Raw genomic sequence first — 19,555 nt, forward strand, 5'->3', positions numbered from 1 at the left:
AAAAGTGTGTCCATTTTGACAACTGCTGTGATAACTTTTATAACCCTCCCCAACAAAGGAGCATGGTTGTGGTGGAGATCTGAGATATATTTCTGTGAGGATGGTTTTGAGTGTAGATGATTGATGCATTTGATTGTCAAGGATGAGAATGGTGATGTCCAAGTCTCATGGCAAGGATACAAGTGATTGGCGCTGTGATCACGATTATGGCGGATTCTGGGGAAAAAAAATGCCCTCTTCTTGAGGGAAGTGTGGTAAGAGTGTTTGAGGCATGGCAGAGCTGCTCCCACCTGAGATGCAACCTGGTAGCTACAACAGGGACAAAATAGAAATCTTGGGGTACTTTCATGCCACACTAGAGTTTAAATGACATAGTTCCCAAGGTAAGGTATATGTGATTAGGACTGGTTCATCTCTTCTTGGCTGGAGGGAGCAAAAGAAACTAAACCTCTACTTTGAACTGGTATTCCAGATCGGCTGAGGCCAGGGCGGATCTGGATAACTCAATTTTTCGGTATCACTACATATCATCCCCACCAAAAATATTGCTGTATATATGGTCGTCTGGAACCGCCATAGGCAATATTTTTGGGGGGGATAATTTTGGGGATTTTTGGGAGCAGGGGTGTTCGCCGCTCCTTTCAAAAATAATGCAGGGGTTGTCCCCCGCAGGTTCCATGCCTTAATATTGCCGCAAAAATATGGTGATATTTATGTATGGCGATGTTTTTGCAGGGATATTAACCCATGGAACCAATTTTTGTTTGGGTTTGTGGGCAGCATAGGATGCATAACATGTTGGTGTACCACATAGTGCTTAAGTTATCTGCACAGACCGGTGTGAGGTTGAGAACTATACATAGCGCATAGGGACACGCTCAAAGGGGAGCTGTAGAAGCTGTGGGATGAGGGTGTGATTTATAGGAAGAATGCAGTAGAATGGCTGTCCCTGTTAGCAGTGGCCTGCAAGGTAAGTGACAATGTGCATTTGTGCATGCATCTCCCCGGGCCAAACAAGTGTGTGGTGGTAGACGGCACCCCATATCAAACATGGGCAAGATGTTGTGCTCCCTGGGGGATGCCAAACTGTTCATAAATTAGATCTGGAATCTGCGTAGCATCAAGTTAAAATGTTCCCCAGAAACCCAGAACTTGACTGCCTTCATAGCCCATGAAGGTGTTTTCCAATTTTAGAGAATGCCTTTTGGGTTGGTATCCTCCTCATCTACATTTCAAAAGGACATGTTTAAAGGTTTTCAAGATGGCCAATGGATACATTGCTACATGCATCGTGTCCATAGGGAGCATCGAATTGAGGGATAAAAAGGGGAAATTTGAGCAGAGACCACGTGAATCGTGTTTTATAGATGGTTAATTTTGACCTCCTCCAAAAATGTACAGTTGGTTATGAAGTGCTTATTTGAGTTTAGAGCGCCTATTTTCTATCTTTGGCTCTTTAATTCACTTAATTCAGTAACCTTGCATTTGGTTGGGATGTCCAAAACAGTATGAACGCTTTTTCATTCAACCAATAAATCACTATTGTGATAATTCTGCATATGAAAAATTATCCACTGTCACAGCATTCAATATAAGTTATATGATCGTCTACTCATTTATGAACAGGCCATTACAATGCAACATGCATGGTTTTGTGGATCCTTTTATTTTAATTGTGATATTGACACTCAGCATTGACTTTCAAACTGAATTTCAATGGTCCCCTTGTTGCCCTGCCTGTCATATATTTCTACACCAATGTTTATTTTCTGGAGCATTTCTTGTAAGGCTTTTGAGTGAATTCATCCATGTGGCAATGAGTTTCATAATTAAAAACTGAGCCGTGTTTTCAGATCACCAGACAGCACCGACGGTCACTCTTGTGTGGGGTGAACAAATCTGACTTGTCTCTGATTTGCTTGAAAATACAATATTTTAATAATGTAATCCATTTAAGCAACTGTTTTATGATACTTTTCTTCATACCCCAACAGTGAGAAAGCATGTGATGTCATAGTGGACCGCTCCGGTGTCGTTCTCGAGGATCACAGTTACTTCACAAGGGAGGACCACAATTATATCATAGTAGAGGATGAAAGGTGCATTCTAGTGGCAGATACAGAGGATATTCTTGTGGATGATGCTCAGGAGGTCTTGGTGGAAGATACTCTCGATATCTCTGTAGAAGATGCCAGGAATGGCTTGCTGGAGCATGATTGTGATGTTGATAATGCAGATGGCGGTGACATTATAGTGCAATATTCATCGGACATCATAGCTGAATATGCTGCTGAGGTCACTGTGGAAGATGCTGATGAGGACATTGTGTATGATGCTGAAAGCACAGTGGGAGCACCATCCTTGAGCAGTAATCTCGATTTGACTTGCCCCCTAGAAGCTTGTGGTCAAGTTACAACATCAGCAGCTGAACTTAGAAGTAACATTAACATACCCACACATTGCACTTCTAATTCCTCTGTGTTTTGTGCTGAAACCTTTAATAATTGTACCCCAATCCGTAGTTTTGACAATATTGAGATGTCTGGTTTAAAGAATAACTCTGTTTCCGAGCAGGAACTGTACAATTCTTTCCATTATTGGAGGACTCCTATTCCTGAAATTGATCTTGATCAAGAACTGCTTGAAACTCAGACCTCTAAGATGGATTCAAATTTGGAATGTCCAAAAGAGTCACATGTGGTTATAATGTCCAGCTCGCCCAATATAAGCATGGCTACTAGGAAGGAGTTGGAAGAAATGATTGAAAATCTGGAGCCTCATGTCGATGATCCAGATGTTAAAGGTAATGACAATGGTCTTAATTACCATAATGTTGAGTTTATTTGTAAATGGTAATGTGGCACAACAAGTGCATGTTAGGTAAAACAAGTTGTGGTTTGGAACATATGTCTCGGAGCATTGGAAATGATGGCATTAGTAGTTTTTTCATTCAGATGCATCCTTTGACTGAGTGGTATGAAAGTGACATGAGACAACTATTTCACCCTTCTCTTTAGCTATAAAAAAAAGTTTTCCCCTTTGGGCTGTTTTCTCTTTCATCATGGTCTTCCTTGTCTTTTAACTCTTCTCTTGTGGAAAGTCAATCCCACCACTGGTCCTCTCACCACACCTTGTGGTTTAGTATAGTCTGTTTATCTTGCTGTATGTGGTCGTTTTTTATTTATAATTTATTAATCTTTTCAGTCGCTTTGTTTCCCTGAGTTGCCAACATAATGTGTCTGTCTTCTTATCACTTTCTGGATGTTACGAAAAAGGCCCTAACCATGGCCGGTGCCTTTATAAAAACCCAATCAATATAAACCATTTTGTCTACCTTTTCTAAGCTTAAGTCTCCCTGGTAAGGAACAGTGACTGTGTTCAGCTGTCCCATACATGGCTCCTGGAACCATTAGACCTCTTTATTGAAGTCAGGCTCCTCCCAAATTTCTCAAAACCTCTTGGATTAGAGATATCAATGGCTCCTTGGTTCAAAAAAAGTCCTTGACATCTTATTCCAGTTGTAATCTCAGCACAACTCCAGTTTTAGCCTTTCTCTAGCTTTCCTGAACCTCTCATGGTTAAGAGATTTTCTAGACCTCTGCACCATTTAAGGTAGTGATTTTTCCAGACATCTCAGTATCTTGGTGCCCAGTGCGTCTCCAGCTTTCTCTTCGCTGTTAAGTGTCAATTGCTTCCCTGCACCATTTAGTCTCGGGTGCTTTTCCTAGCCTCTCAGAACTTTAGTTTAAGTGATTTTGTAGCCCCTGTTTCTTAGCAGTGGTCCGCACAAGAGTGTACATTTACCTTCCTCAGAGCAGGGACAGTTACCTTGGATACCACTACCCAGTCTGCCTTGATGGGGAGGGGCGCTGCCCCTGACAAAATGAAAATGCTGATAGCAGGAGATGTGCTACACCCAGAGTCCTTAGGTCAGTAATGGACAAAGACACCAGAGTTAATTTTATACACATGACAACAGGGACCTCGCTTTATAAAACTACGTTTAGCCCCTTTTTCCCTAGGATGGCATGGGCTCCATCTATATGGGGGACTTGCTACTTCAGCTCATCCTCACTTGGAGGGTTTTCGGGTACCCTTAGGGTGAGTCTGATGCAATAGACCCCTTAGCTAACTCTGGTACCGCCCACATGGGAGTGAGAGTCCAGGGGATGGCCTCTGTGGGTGGTTCCATCTCGCTAGGTGGTCTCAGGCAGGTCACCACTCTCTTCCGCTGCATTACGCCAGGCTACTTCCCCTCTACCTGCTTTCTCTTAACATTCCCATATATAATTATACACCTACTTGACGTTTAAATCTACTTAACGATAATTAAATATAAACTTATAACTCCACATACATACATACATATAAATACATACGACATAAACGCATAAAGCATTGTCACAGTGGGGTGACTGCTGCGGTCAGTCAACCCCTTCACATTACCTTTGTGGGCCTGTCCTTGGTGGTGGTGGCTCTCTGCTAGCTGTGACGCTGGCTGAAGGCAATGCTGGATGGTGGCTGGCAGAAAAAATGGGTGGAGGCAAGGCTGGATAGTGGCTTTGCTGGTTGGGGCCTGTCCCCTGTAGATAAATGATGGGGCCACCCCTCTTCTTTTTCCGGGTTGGCCCCGTCCACAACATGAGGCCAACCGCACAGGCTGCACTCTTTTAAAGGTCCTGGGCGTCCACCTGTGCGAGTGAGGGTCCGCCTGTTGTCACCACTGCGTTCTACAGCCTTTGTTTCATCATCTTCAGGGTGGACACGTTGACTGGTGAGTTCACCCGATCTCAAGGCTGCACTTGCAGCACTTTAATATCTTCAGGGCGGCCCAGTTAGCATGGGCGCTGCCCAGCGCTGATTTTTTTTATATTAAAGAGGCTTCCCCGTTGTCATGGGGATCTCACTACCACGCACCAGTGGCCTTGTCTGCAATGTGTCGTGAGATGCAGGAGGTGGGGGTGCGATCCTTCGCCCGGGCTGCTGAACGGTGCAGCCCAGGACTTCCACCTCTTCACCCAAGTTGGTCAGCGAGGCCAACCTGGGACTTTGCATTACCGCTACATCCTTCTGGGTGAAGCATGCTTCTCTCTGCACCTACCGGGCTGTGGCTGTCATACGCAGCCTCAGAGGACTTTTAGAAATGGCCCGCCTCGCTGGTCTCAAGGCTGGCCATCAGGGGCACAACCGGGCAGTCTGGTCTGGGCCGCCCCTACCCACCGGGCCAGGCTGTTCTTTGTTGGCCCAGGCAGCACCTGAAGTGCTGCCTGGGCCCTGGAAACTGATAGGCAAGTCAGGTCTGGCCCCTGGTGGGTCAACATCCACCACAGCCTTGGGGTGGCTGAGCTGCTCCTTGCATCAGCAGCTCAGCATCCTGGTTCACTCTCTGGGGGGGGGGGGGGCTCTATTTGCTCTGGTGCCATTTTGAGGATTTTGGTCCTGTGGGAGAGGGGGTGGTGTGCTCTAGGCACTGACCCCTACAGGTAAGTATTTTGCTTCTCCTTTCTTTCTCTCACTTCCAACTTTCTTTTATATCGTCTTTGGTTTCTTTTCTCCCCTGCCCAGCCATTCTTCTGCAGGGGAGTTCCATTCCAGGGCTCTTTTATTATAAACATTCCATCCAGCCCCTGGCCTGAATGGTTTAGCCAGGCACGCCACACACACAACCCACAATACACATTAAAATAATGTACCCTGCTGTCTGTGTCTTCATTCCTAGTGTTGCTTATGGGACAAACATGTAGCCCCTACTAGGCTATGCTTTTCCAAGCTTCTACGCCCCTCTTGGGACTCAGTGCTTTCCCCAAGGCTTCTCATCACACCTGGAGTAAAGTGTTTTTCCAGGCTTCATCTAACCCCTAGAGTGCTTTTCTGGGTTCCATGTCTTTGCTTCTGACCACCAGCACTCTCAAACCCGGATTACTTCCTCCAGTCTCAAATGACAATCTTGTGTACAGAACTTGCCTCTTGTATCCTTCCACTACACTTTCTGTGATTCGCTGTATCTCCCCGAAGATCTAAGATGGACTGGCACAAGACTTTATTCAGGTAGGAGATGTTTATTGGACCCAGATCATGAACACTGGAGATTTGTTGAACACGAGTGCCCATCATCTGGTGGTTGTGCTAGATCTTTGAGGATATGCTTAAATCACTTATTGTAGGTTGGTGTTTCCACGTAATCTGTTCAACTACCTTCCTTGGCATCCCTTTGTCACAGGTTTTGCCTTGTTCTCACCTGTATGCTAGGCAGCAATGCTGCATAAACAGGAATGTATTCGCTTGTTTATATGAATATTGTATGCTTGTAACATTGGCTGCCCACCATAAAATCTTATTGAAGCAGTGTTCAAAGTGCAATATTTTGTCACCACCCATTTTTTGCACTTTACTGTTAAAGGTTTGGATTGTTTCCAACTATCCTTCTGTTTTGACTGCATCAAATAAATGTGTAAACTGATACAACTCTACTACATAACTTGGAAGGCATGTATGAAGTTCTGTCAGCGAATTATTGCTATGCAACTTAGCACAGTAGACTTCATATTTGAGTGGAGGACCAGAAGTTGTATGCTTTAGATTGAAATTACTTGAGTCTCCAGGCATAGATATTAGGTTGTGGTAATACTGAAATTGGCATGTAAGATGTGTTTAGACTCAATATCTTATTTTAGCCCTTATCTTTCATGTTTGTCAAGATAAATTGCCGCATTGCAAGCCACTTCAGCACCATGGTTTACCGTCAGGATAATTTGTTGATGGTAGAATCTCCAGACTGGTCACAAATACAAGCCACCATACTTACACTTGCTTCTTTTGTGTAATGGAATTAGTTAGCGCCGCCTTACTAGGCATTATGTTTGGCAGTTTTCAAATTACTACAGACAATACTGAAATATATAAAGTTTGATACTTCTTCCAGTCTTAGATTCTTCACAGACCATAGAAAGCTTTTCTTAATAGAGTTCCTCAGGTTATTTGACACCAATATTTTAGATTTTGCCACATTTATTTCCAACCCTACTGACTGACAAAAAACGAATTGGCAGCATTTAAAGCTCTCTGGTAACCCACCTGGATATAATCCATTAAATCCAGGTCATCCGCGTAAAACCAGTAAGGGATACGCAGATCCCCAAGACGAGGAGTTTTTCCAAATTAAAGAGGAGAGGGGCAAAAGACGCAACCTTGGCGTAAACCCCTCCTTATCGAATCTGACATTGTCTCCCCCGTCTGTCCAACCGGACCCTAAATCTTGCCTGTGAGTTCAGAGCTACCAGTATTGATGATCGAAAAGCTGGACAACCTTGCCATTTTAATTTGGCCCATAGCAGGATCCAGTTGACACAGGTGAAAGCCTTCCTGATATCAAGGAAGGCGACACAAATCTGTCTTTGGGAAGATTGTATCTGTGTAAGAAGCAAAGAGAGAATGAAGCTGTTCAGGGAGGTATTCACACCCTTCTTAATGATCGACTGAAATAAATCATTATGGAGTGGAATGTCAGTGTGCTTAACCACATGTTTCAGAATGAGAGACGCAAACATTGTATATGAGCTAATCAAAAGGGAGATTGGACGATGGTTAGAAGGATCAAGTGTATTGCCTGCCTTATATATAACTATAATCGTTGCATCGCTCCAAGATGGGGGGGCTGTTTTTTTTTTTTTATGTTGTCAAACAATATCATTAAAATGTGCGCCCTTAACTCTGGGTTGGACTTTAAACGTAAGGTTTGAGAGGCCATCGGGCCCAGGGTCCCTAGAGGATTTTGCCTTGTTAATTGCCCACATCACCTCCTAAAACGAGTTATCAAACCCATTACAATTTGTCACATTTACATAATTGGTCATGGAGGGTACCGATTCTAACCGCTTATCCCCCTACAACCAGAGAAGAATTCCACCCATGCATCATTAGATAAGGAGTTAACTTGCACAGAGGTCTGAGCAAATCTACCCTTAATTAGTGACCAAAAGGATGCATTATTATTCAACGCTAGGGCAGCCAACATGGCTTCCGCATCATGTTGGTACTTTAAATGCCTCCTAGCCTTCATTCGATTTAAATATGATTGTTTTAACTTTTTGCCCTGCATTAAGGCATCGCTGCCCTGCTTCTGCAATAACCGTAGTTGCTGTTTGAAATGCTTCTTTTCATTACGTACCTCCTTAGAAGCATGGATATGTCTCCTACCTGCTTCCATGTTGATCAACACATTGGGTGGAATCAGCCCCTTAAGGATACTTTGAACGAAGGGGACAAACTGCCCAGCTGTTAAACCAGACCCATTTACAGTAACTAATCCATCAATTTATCAAATTGAGTCGCTATTTTTTCTCTCCAATACAGCTTATTATTATTTCCTCTGATCTCCACAGCAATGTTATCTATTGTATTACTACAAGGTGTGCTCAGATCCAATCTAAAAATAAGGCACACATGGTCACTATTATCATTTACCATCACCTCCAGCCTTCCCGCTACATCAAAGTTTTTGACAGAAAAATATAATCTAAAGTAGACTCCATCTTACTTCAAATTCACATACATTGCGGTGGCAAGTCCCCTTGTATATTAACATTTGCTCATACAAATTCCAAGATGCACAAAATTCTTTCCTTTGGTACCCTCTTAGTCTTGCCCTTGAGCGTCTACCCATCCATCAGCACCATAGTGTTTGTCATCCAGACACTCACTGTTTAGGTCCTCCAAGTATGCAACTCATATCCTCACCCAGAAAGAGCTCCATAATCCCATGAATTTTATCCAAAAAGCATGCTAAATCATTCACAACAGGAAAAACATAAACATTCAAAATCGGGCAAGAAGATGAATTACCATTCTCATATATCTTAGAGTTAAGCATCAGTGCCAACATACCTTTATCTACCATTGGCAGTTTTATCATAGAGACTTCAGTCATTACGCAGGGTGCAGGCCAGGCCACCAAAGAGTCTGCCCCTCACGCTTTTCACTGCATGTTCAACACATATAGTGTACCCCTCTAAAATTGGAGTCTCAAGTAACCAAGTTTCCTGAACGGCAATACGTTGGCAAGTGCCCCTGTTAGGGAGAATTCTCAGAAATGTGTGAATTCCCTTCTACCTTAGAGACCCCCAAAACTTTTCGCTGGACTTTAGGACTTTTAATTTCTAACATGGAGAGATTGAGACCTTTTTCCCACTCTCATGTATTTTTCTGTGATTTTGTACTATGCGCTTCTTGTGACTTTGGAGTCTGACAAACTCCATAGCCATCATCATTTTACATTGTGTCACACAGCACCTTCAGTGCAGTGGCACAGGGGGGAAGTCTCTTAGATTTCTGCTCGGTTTAAAAACCTTCTCTTGGATAACTACTTTTTCCAAGGACAGTAAAGTGAAATTGACTTTACTTACATTGTAACTTTCTAGACCCAGCACACACGATCTTACAATAGGGTGCTGGAAGGGTTACTTAGTATCCCCTTTGTCTAGTTTCTTATGTAACATTTTTGTTTCCTTTTATAAAATTAATGGCTGGTGGCAGTGGTTTACTTTTTCCTACCATTGTGTGTTTTTACCGCAGGCTGCAATTGCAGCTGCAGTAAGACACCCATGGGTGCCCATTTTGTTAAAATGGCCCGGTTTTCTTTTTCCGCCATTTCTTGTTGGAAGGGTCCTTCTTGACATTTACTCTGCGCGCCAAACCAGGTTTGGTCCCTTTGGTCATTCTGACTTCGGCAGGATTCACGAGTGAAGCCCGCCTCTGGCTCCAGTGTTTCTGGCAGGGGCAGGAAGTGAGGGAGGTGCCTGAAACTCCCTGTGCTTAATCCCCTTGGTTACAGGAATGAACCCAAAGGTGATTGGCCGGCTGGCTGTCCTTCGAGGACAGCCACCCTGCTGTGTGAGTGACAGCTAGGCTGCGAATGAATGGGAGAAACCTGCATAAAAGGCAAGGCTTTTTGCTTGGAAGGAAGAGTCGACCACTGGATGAAGGAATCCCAAGTTCTTCATCGAAGAGACGCCTGCTGCAACTCCTGGACTTTTGGTTTGCCGGGTGAAGCCCTGCTGTTGTGCTGAAGCTCCGAATTCGCCTCGACTAGAGAAGCCCGGCAATGGGTGACTTCTTCCCTTGGGTTGGTGGGACCAATCAACCCCAAAGTGAACTCCTCTGGACATCCTCTTGGAGCTGGCTGAACTTCCACTGCTGCTGCAGGAAACGGATTTGCCAGGGAGAGGAACACCAGACTGAGTGCTTCGCTTTTAAGTCGGACCCAAACTCCAGGGAGATCTTCCGGACTTCCTTGAAGCAGGACTGACCAAGACTGAGCCACCTCAACAGAGTGCTGGACGCCAGATGCAAGGAAAGTCCAAGAAGGTATCCGAGAGACCGCAGTGGTGCTATTTACGAGAGTCGTGAGGGAGTGCCGCTGATCTGAAGTTTGCCAATTGCTGCCGCCAACCTTCCTTTCGTAGTGCAGGAGTCCCCAAAAATCCTCCCTCTTGTCTCCACGACTGAGGCCCAGGAACACAGATCTGCAGACCTACACAGGAACAGAAGTGCAGCTGGATTCAGTTTTCTTCTAACCAAGGGTACTGTAAACCTAAGAGGACTTACCTTTTGTTGTGTAGCCTTGCTAGCTCTCAGTTGAGATGGGTCTTGCTTGCCATTGCAGAGTTGATGGCAGCTTTGCCCCTCAGAAGCCTCACAGCGTGTGGCCCTTCAAACGATCTTATTTCTACAAACTTTTCTAAAAACATTGTGCAAGACTTTTCCTTACCTACAAGAAGATCTTCAGCTCCCCTAGACTTTGCTCAACTAACATTGGCTGTCCTGGCTCCCTGAGAGACTCTTCATACCTCGGTTATTTATTTATTTTGAACATTTGTAAAGCGCACGCAGCCCAAAGCCATCTAGGCTCTGATACTTAAAAATATGGTTACAAGTTTTTTTAGAGCTTCAAAATCATACAGTTTACACAGTAGGAATACGTATATGTAACACTTGCAAGAGTTACATGCTGACTTAAAAAGTTGGAATACTTATCCGTTACACAATCAAGCTTTACATATTGACTTATCACTGAAAAATAACTACAATTACAATGGCTAATGCTATGTAAACATAGTGTTTGTTCTGTTGGCGGTGGAGCAGTCGACAAGGATACTGCGGGCTGAGAGGCAAGGAGACTGTTAAGAGGTCAGATCTGAATAGTAGAGTTTTTAAATTTTTCTTAAATGACCAGAAAGAAGAGTAGTTTCTTAGATGTGTATGGAGGGCGTTCCATAATTTGGCTGTTATCACTGGAAAGCTTGCGCCTGCCGCTTTCTGTCTTCTGTATCTAGATGTGATAAGCATGTTGGTGTAGGATTGATCTGTTGTGGACTGGGAGCCAGTGGATGTTTCGCTTGATCGTGGAAATGTGTTCGTTGTTGGGAATATTCAGAGGTGCTCTGATAGCATTATTTGGTACCGTTTGTAATTTTTTGATGTCTCTTGTACTGGTTCCAGCAAGTGGAGAATTGCAATAGTTAATCCTGGAAAGTATTAAAGCTCTGGCCAGCGTGATGGAATTGTCCATAGAAAGGAAAGGTCTGCTAGCTCTTATCAATTTAGCTGTGTAGGCAGCAGAGGAGACTATGGCGTTGACCTGTCTGTATAAGGTGAGGGAAGAGTCCATATAGATCCCAAGGGTTTTTATTTCGTTGGCGTCCGTGATAGTGTTGCCGTCAATGTTAAAAGATTTGTACTCTTGTGGGAGATTGTTTAGTTTAGATTTATTTCCGATTAGAATTAACTCTGTCTTGTCATCATTAAGACACAATTCATTGAGGGCCATCCAGGCCTGGACTGCAGGGTAGAGTTTAGATTTTTGGTGTCTGTCTCATAGCATCCAGTAATCGGTATGAGTATTAGTGTATCGTCCGCATAATTTGTATACCTGATAACGATTTTTGTCAAGCTTTTCGAATAAGATTTTGGTAAACGCATTGTATAAGGTAGGCGGCACGCAGGATCCTTTTGGAACGACACAAGTCACCAATGCATGGGGGGCTGCCAAGGTATCAGAGAAGACCCTCATGGTTCGATTAAAGAGAGAGGATTTGATGGCTTCCGGGGAGAAGTGTGCTGCTGTTTCGAGGTGTTGGCAAAAAATTTCATGGTTAACCAAGTCAAAAGCTGCAGAGAGCTCTAGCAGGCGGAGGATACATAGGTCACGTTTATCTTTATATGGGTCCATTTGTGTTTTCAGATCTAGAAGGGCTGTTTCTTTTCCATGGCCTGAATCCTGATCGTCTTGGGCCCAAAATGTTATTGCATTCCAGGAATTTCTGGATCTGCAGGTAGGCTGCGTGATGGAGGATTTTTAATAAAAAAGGTACAGTGGTGATGGGACGTAAGTTAGTAGGGATGTTAGGATCTAATGTGGGTTTTTAAAGTAATGGCAGGACCCAGGCTGCTTTTAGGTCTTTTGGTACTGTTGGTGGCAAATGAACTATGGATAAGGTTGGTAACGAAGGGTGCGGATTCGGTTGCACCTCTGACTTTGTGCTTTTGCTTTTCATACAGGAAAGGGTTAATTTACTTTTTCATTGGAGGGTTCAAAAAGTACTTACCAGTTTATGAATTATTTGTTAACCTTTGTTTTATTTCCATAACTAACCTTTTACACCATACTCCGTATTGCTCTAAATGTACCATCGATAAATCAATGTCCACTGTCCTAGCTATTTAAGTCACCTGAGGGTGTAGGAAGTGTCTGTGTGCAATCCCCAATGGGTATCATCTGATTAGAGAAACAAGTCTATTTTAAAGTGTTACATGTTTTTGCTCCCTTCTAAAGAAGGCTTATACAAATGACTGTTCAATTAATAATTGTTTAATCAAGAAACCTTGAGTCTTAAGTGTTTATTTTGGATAACTGTCACTGTGAAACTCTGTGTGTACAGCTCACATTGACCCCTCTTGAGATCAGCCTGGCTGCTCAGTCACTCTACCAACTTGTGTAGTACATGCTTATACCAAAGGTTGGGTTAACTATTGCCAAGAGGACAAGGCTGGTGCAGTCTCCCACATAGTACTGCATACAATCTTGCTTAAAACACCCAGATAGTGTATGGATTAGCGAGGTGCAAAAAAGCCCCTAGTATTCCAGGAGAACCCACTAAATGGGCTGTCTCACTTTTCCAACAGAGTGACCTCAGATTTAGTGTGTAGGCTGTTCATGATATGGGACCATACATACTCCTGTTCTCTTTTTGGGCCTAGTGAGTCGATCACCGTTCTTGTTGAGTTATCATTAGTGTTGAAGCATATGACTAGTGCCTCCCGCGATGAAGCCCCCACCACCTCTTTCTCGATGGACGAGGAGTCATCCCGGGATGTCGACAAGTCATAGCTCAACCTTGTAAATGAAGAAGCTTATCCCAAAATCTAATTCCGAATAAAGTCGGATTTAAAGCCCAGCCTAACATTGACTCTTGTTGGGTAAGTAAATTGAACCTGGGCAACTTAGGAATTTCCTCAAATAGGCTTAGTATGTAATGCCTATTTAGGGGCAGGAAGTCATGCACACTAAAAATTCTTTCCACATGCAGATGCCACATTTGTTCAACCTGTTCAACACCATTGGGAATTGCACGAGGCGCTCTAATGCTCCATTGAGTCTCCCCCTTCTTGGGTGATTTATCCACTTTAACCTTTTTTCCCCAATGTTGATAACACCTTCTTTCTACAGTCCTCTAAAGACCTGAAACTGGGCGAAGACTCTCATCCTTTCTTAGTGCTATAATCTCTTGTGAGTGCAAAGGCTTAGAGATTTCACTATAAGCCCCCACACTCCCTCCTCACCCCATGATGTCCCCGAGGCACAAAGTTAGAAATATCACAGTTGGTCACCCCGGTCACTTGTTGATTGTGTGACTTTAGGCACAAAATCCAGTGTCTACTATCTCTGGGTCCTTTTTACGCGAATGTTAACGGGCCCCACTTCCATCATAGCAGGAACCCGGGAAGATGAGCTCCCGGCCTGGCAAGCTGCAAATATTAATCCAGAATGAGGAATGCCAGGTCAGGAGATGGCTATATCACAGCACTCAATTGAATTTTACTCTTGATACAAAAGGTGATCTGAATAGACGGGCAGGGCACTAAGATCTTGATTGTCTTTTTTTATCGGCTTACAAAACTTTGTAATAGTCTTTTCCCTCAGTAATGATGGTAGTTTAGCTTGATCCCATTTATTCTCATCACTTTTTTTATTAAGGGCATCAGACAATAGTAGCTTCCTGCCGCCCTGTCTCTGGAGCCGGCATAGGATTGCATACTGATCATTGCACTCCCTGTCTTCCACCACAATCGCATCTTGAAAGCCCAAGTTAATATGATGCAGACATTTTTGAGAGCACCTTTGCAATTTCTTTAAATGCTTTTTCTGATGTTTAAGTTTAACAGGAACAGACAATTTCTCTGTTGCAGTATTTTCGGGAAGGGTTACTTTCTCGGATACCACAGTAGCCGTAACTAACCACAGTACTCTATATTTGTAAGAGGATCTCCTACGGCACACTCGGGAAGTTTGCTAGAAAACACCACACCACCCCTACCATCGCTCTTAGCCTCCCCATCAAGTATCAACATGGCCTCATTACCCACATCACACTGACGCCCGCGTTCCACCCTCAAGGAGGCTGCCCCAAGAGGTGGCAAAGAATGGTTACATGGCCTATTTGTCGCCAAAATAAAACCTTCAACCAGACACAATTTAGACATCAATACATTAACTGCCGTCCTGATATCATGCAGCTCAAACTGCAATAGTGTGTCTAACAGTTTGAGGTCTAGGGTATTCAGGGGCCACCTCTCCATATCTTGACGGAAAAATGCCTTGATTGGGTGTTTGAAATAATCAAGCATTCCCCTATTATCTTGGATCAAAGCATCCACTTCCCATTGGTCCCAGAGATAAGCAAACTCGTTTTCATGTGCAGCAGTCGGCCCCAGCATTGAAACATCTATTGCTAAATCAGGATGTGGACAGTTAGTCAAATGTTCCACATCCGGGTAATCCTGGGAACAGGACAGTTCACAGGGCAACGCTGTAGACAAAAACTGATTCAAATTCTCCTGTCTTGCCTTTTCATTTAGTTTTACTGTTTTTGGGAGCTAGTAGGGGACACCGGAGAGAACGAGCACAGAGGGCCTTCAGGTGCCATCCCCTCATATTTTATTGTTGCCATACACAATGCCCCAGCTTGGAGTTTCTCACCAGTTTTAACTGTGAGCAAGGTATTGTCCAAATTAATCACTCCGTCATCCGTATGCATCGACTGACAGTGTCTAGGCATCCCTGATTTCAAGGAATAAGCCATGAAAGAATTAACAGGAATTATCACGGAGCCAGTAACAAAGCAAATACCTTACACAGCACAGGCTGTTTTCCAGCTACTCCGCTCCCAGAGCCACCGAAACAATCGCTGCACTCCTACGAAGCTCTCGTTTATACAGCGGGTATTTTTAAAGTTAGGCTCCTCCTCCAAAGGCAGCTCAAAATGAAAGTAGACTGAAGGCTGACTGCACCACGGGCTACTGCCAGACCGAACAACTCGCTGCACTCCCGCTAGAGTGGTGTATATATAGTCTGTGGCCTCGCTATTATTTGCATAATTGTAGTGCACGCACATTTATTTCGTGGGACCTTGGATATCTGACTGTACAGGTGGTTGTATACATTTGGATCTCGATTTCCCTGGGAATTTCAGAATTTACTTGTGAAAAGGTACCCTTTGTCCCGACTAATCTGTCTGACATGATTCTGCAGGCTCATACCGTTGCTCCCAGACTGGGGGTATAAATCCGAAAGCAATTACATGTTTTCATATTGAGGTTGTCTCAAAGGTTGTGTATTTTTTTAAAGTTCAAGTTCTAACTTATTCTATGAGTTGCGTACCATTGTAAGCAAGGATGTCTTTTAAAGTAGCATGCAGGATTCACAAGTACAAAAGGAAGTGCACTTCATTCTGCAGTTACAGGTAGTTTATAAGTTAACTAGAAACTTGCATGACGGTGAACACAAACCGTCCCAGCCAGGTCTATGCAGCGATAATGAAATTCTCACTCGCAGGTCACAGAATATGCTGTGTATGTGGGGAAATGACATTCATGGCAGGGGGCAGCAACCTTTTTGCCTAGATCCTAGCTCCCGGCTTGAATGTGTTACTCTTGCCCACAGCATTTGGCCACTCCACGCCACATAAAACAAAGACTTCCATACCGCAGTATTGTTGAAAACCCAAAGAGCCATAGGGAAGATGACCAATGCACATCCAAACTGCAACACACAACTACCATTAGTTGAAACTACACAAACGAGAACCTTAACCATCTCCCTGCAAATAAAACACATGTCAGTGCCACAGGTGCACACTGCTAAAGTACCACATGGAAACATTCCACATTTACACACTCGTCCCAACTGTGGGAAGGCAATTCCTTTCTATTGTTTTATGCTGCTCTTTGCAAGACTATTCTGTTTTTGGTGTCTTCTTTGTAGTCGTTTATTAAGCACGTTCTGATCAAATAGATGTCAATAAATACAAGTAACAGTGAGACTAATACCATTAGGGCTGTTGCTATGTTCCCAGGACCTCTGCCAATAAGCCAGTTGGTACACTGTCATTAGACCCAGCCGCTAAGGCTGTTGGCACAATGAACTGCTGCCTCCACTGTAGGGCTTTGGACCTGGAAAACAGTATGCAACTGACTCATAAACAATAGGAGATTGCATACAGAATGGGGAATAGTGGAAAACTACGTACTGCCCAGGATGGGAGGAATGCGGCAGGTAGATCCAAGGTTACCATTATGTGGACAGTTTGCAAAGGTTCTGGTCATGTGATGAGATACAGCGGGCATGCAGGAGTAAGATGATGGACAGTAGCTATGTTCTTGGTAACTTTTATTCAGTTTCAAGTTGAAGTTATCCTACTGTTCTGATTTGGTCTGCTCACATAGTATTGCCATCACTTTCCTTTGGAGAGGTGGTCTCGTTTTAATCCTTACAATGCTTTTTTGTCTTCCATCTGTTGGTTTAGCTGCTTGTGTGCCCTTTCTGCATTTATGGTGGTGGAAGATAAGTATTGTGCAAATGCTGCTCTCTTGTGATTTGTACATCCAATTTTGTGTGCGATTTCTTAATCGGACCTAGTGCGCAGCTGTTAGCTTTTGGTTAAGTTGTCACTAGGGGTGTCACGGTATTAGATTTATGACGGTACGATAACCTTATTGCCAAATGACAGTATATCATGGTTATCTTATCATCACAATTAAAACCAGGCACCCAGGGCCAGAATTGGGCTTTTCAACATACTTTCCACTGAAATGCCTTGCTTCCACCAAACACAAACGCACGTGTGGAGAAGGAGACGGGGGGCCTGCTGCAACTGGCAAAGCAAACTGAATAGCTTTTCTTAAGTGGTCATTTAGGCTTTTTGCTCCCTCACTGGCTACTGGTGAAGATGAACATGTTGCCATCTTGATAGCCTGCATGCCACAGATCAATGGAGGCCGATGGTAGTATACGCTTTTGCGCATACATACACACACACGCACTCTCTTTACGTTACAGCCTTTAGTTTACTTGCGGGCCAAAAGGTGTTCAGTAATCACGGACATGTTACCCTTTGGTATGGCAGCAGGGAATACCGACAGATGAGTGAATTTCGCAGTGTGACTTATTATATGTAAATTCAATGATAGAACCAGGGAAATCCCCCATTGCCATATGTTTAGAGAACATTATCCATTATAAATATATAAACCCCAAAGCCGCCACCCCAAAGTAAACCCTTTTGCTTCATAGCACTGTATCTATTCTTCCTATTGCTAACATATTGATTTTGTGTCAGGCACGTGTGGCTTATGGAATGGCATTAAAAACTGCTCCAACTAAAACTACTTGGCTGACGGCACATCCAACAGTGCAAGACCAAGACTGCGCAACACTTGCTTACTGCAGCCTTTCCAAATCAGATTGAAAAGCACACTTAACGGTATGAACGTTATAACGGTATAAACAATGTGACGGTTATTATTGTTCAATTAAGTGGTTCACGGTATCTTTAACGGTATACCGTTATACCGTTACATCCCTAGTTGTCACCATGTGTGTATGTGCTTATTTCTTTCTGCAATAGTGCCAGTGTTTTGCAGCATTTTTGTCTGCCGCAAGGTGGTACAAAGCTGTGTGCAGGTTTCTTTGTGTGTATGATGGCGTCAGCTGTGCGCTGAGTTGGTGTGGTCCGTCTTACTGCAGGAGCATATTAGGCGGCAAGTTGCATGGGTCTTTAGTTGTCCACCTCATGCAGAGTTTGTGCAATGTAAACTGTGGGGTTGCTTCTGAGCGTTATCTCAGAGTTGTATCAAGTAGCAAGTTGCTGCAGGTTGGTTGCAGCCAAGAATAGAGTGCACATTTGCTTTCAGAGGTTGTTTAGGAATGTGCTTGGTTACAATGCTTAATTTGTGTGGGGAAAAAAAGTGCAAGGGTCCAAATATTTCACATTTGTGACCCATCAGTACAGGCAGCCCACCTTTGACTCCAGATGTGGTTGCTTCCCACAAGGTCATCAGTTTTGGGACTAAAGCTGCAAATCCCATCATCTCGTTGAGGGTAATAGATCATCAACATTTGTATTTCGGATTTCTCTATTAACTGTGAAATACACACATAGATGTGCAGACAATGGCATATGTGTTATTTGCAGATACCAATCATAACCTACTGGTTGTGTCTCGAAATAAGATATATGTTCTTTAAGCATACCAATGTTTGCTCTTTTAGAATCCATGCAAAATGAAAACCTGCTTTCCTCTTGGTAAATTGATGAACAAATGCAGTCAAAATTATTACTGAGCTGATTAAATTGTCTACCAAAAAGAGCAGCAAGATCTTTATGTATAACTTGCCACTTTTGACAGGCACTCCTCTTAAAGAGTGGCATTTTGCCAGACCATGCCCATGTGTTGGGGCTGACCTTGCTGTGGCAGTGCTACTGGTAAAGTAGCAAAGTTGCACCCATGTCATGCAGGCTGACTTGAGCAGCGTGCGGGCATAGTCGGCATGAGTTCCCCGCATGATCACCTTCCAACTCATCAATGAAAATGGATAATTAGCCCTGCCCTGCCGGATCATCATACTCCTGAATAACAGTGAGGCAACTCGGAATCCAAGACCCTGGCAAATGTGCCTTGTTGTTGCCTGTTGTGTGAGGAACTCATGGTGGCAACAAGTAAGACAGACACAGGTGATTACAGTTCAAAAGTGTTTATTGAACAATGAATTGCAGGGTGGAAAAACCCCTAAATTAAACCTAAATCTAAGATTGGAGCAAGCATCGACCATCAAATGCAAATAAGGCAGTCCTAGTGCCGTGGTGTGAAAATAAAAGGGCCTATACTAAGAAACCCATTGCCAAACCTCACAGCTAATATAAAATGAGGTGAGGGATATTTCTCAAGAAAAGAAATAAGTGTTCTCAAATAATATGTCAGGAGGCGGTAGCCTAGGACTACC

General features: G+C 43.6%; 1 protein-coding gene across 10 annotated transcripts in view; it reads left to right on the forward strand.

The window, feature by feature from the left end:
- Positions 1 to 19,555, forward strand: part of PPP4R1 (protein phosphatase 4 regulatory subunit 1) — a 1,265,416-nt gene that overhangs the window by 598,344 nt on the left and 647,517 nt on the right. For all 10 annotated transcript variants that reach the window (XM_069613385.1, XM_069613380.1, XM_069613382.1 and 7 more), the window contains one exon: positions 1,995 to 2,803. In XM_069613385.1, coding sequence (XP_069469486.1) covers positions 1,995 to 2,803 — 809 coding nt within the window. The remainder of the gene's footprint in view (positions 1 to 1,994; positions 2,804 to 19,555) is intronic.

The sequence above is a fragment of the Ambystoma mexicanum genome, chromosome 5p (genome assembly GCF_040938575.1).
Source record: "Ambystoma mexicanum isolate Mex_15411 chromosome 5p, UKY_AmexF1_1, whole genome shotgun sequence".
NCBI classification, from domain to species: Eukaryota; Metazoa; Chordata; class Amphibia; order Caudata; family Ambystomatidae; genus Ambystoma; species Ambystoma mexicanum.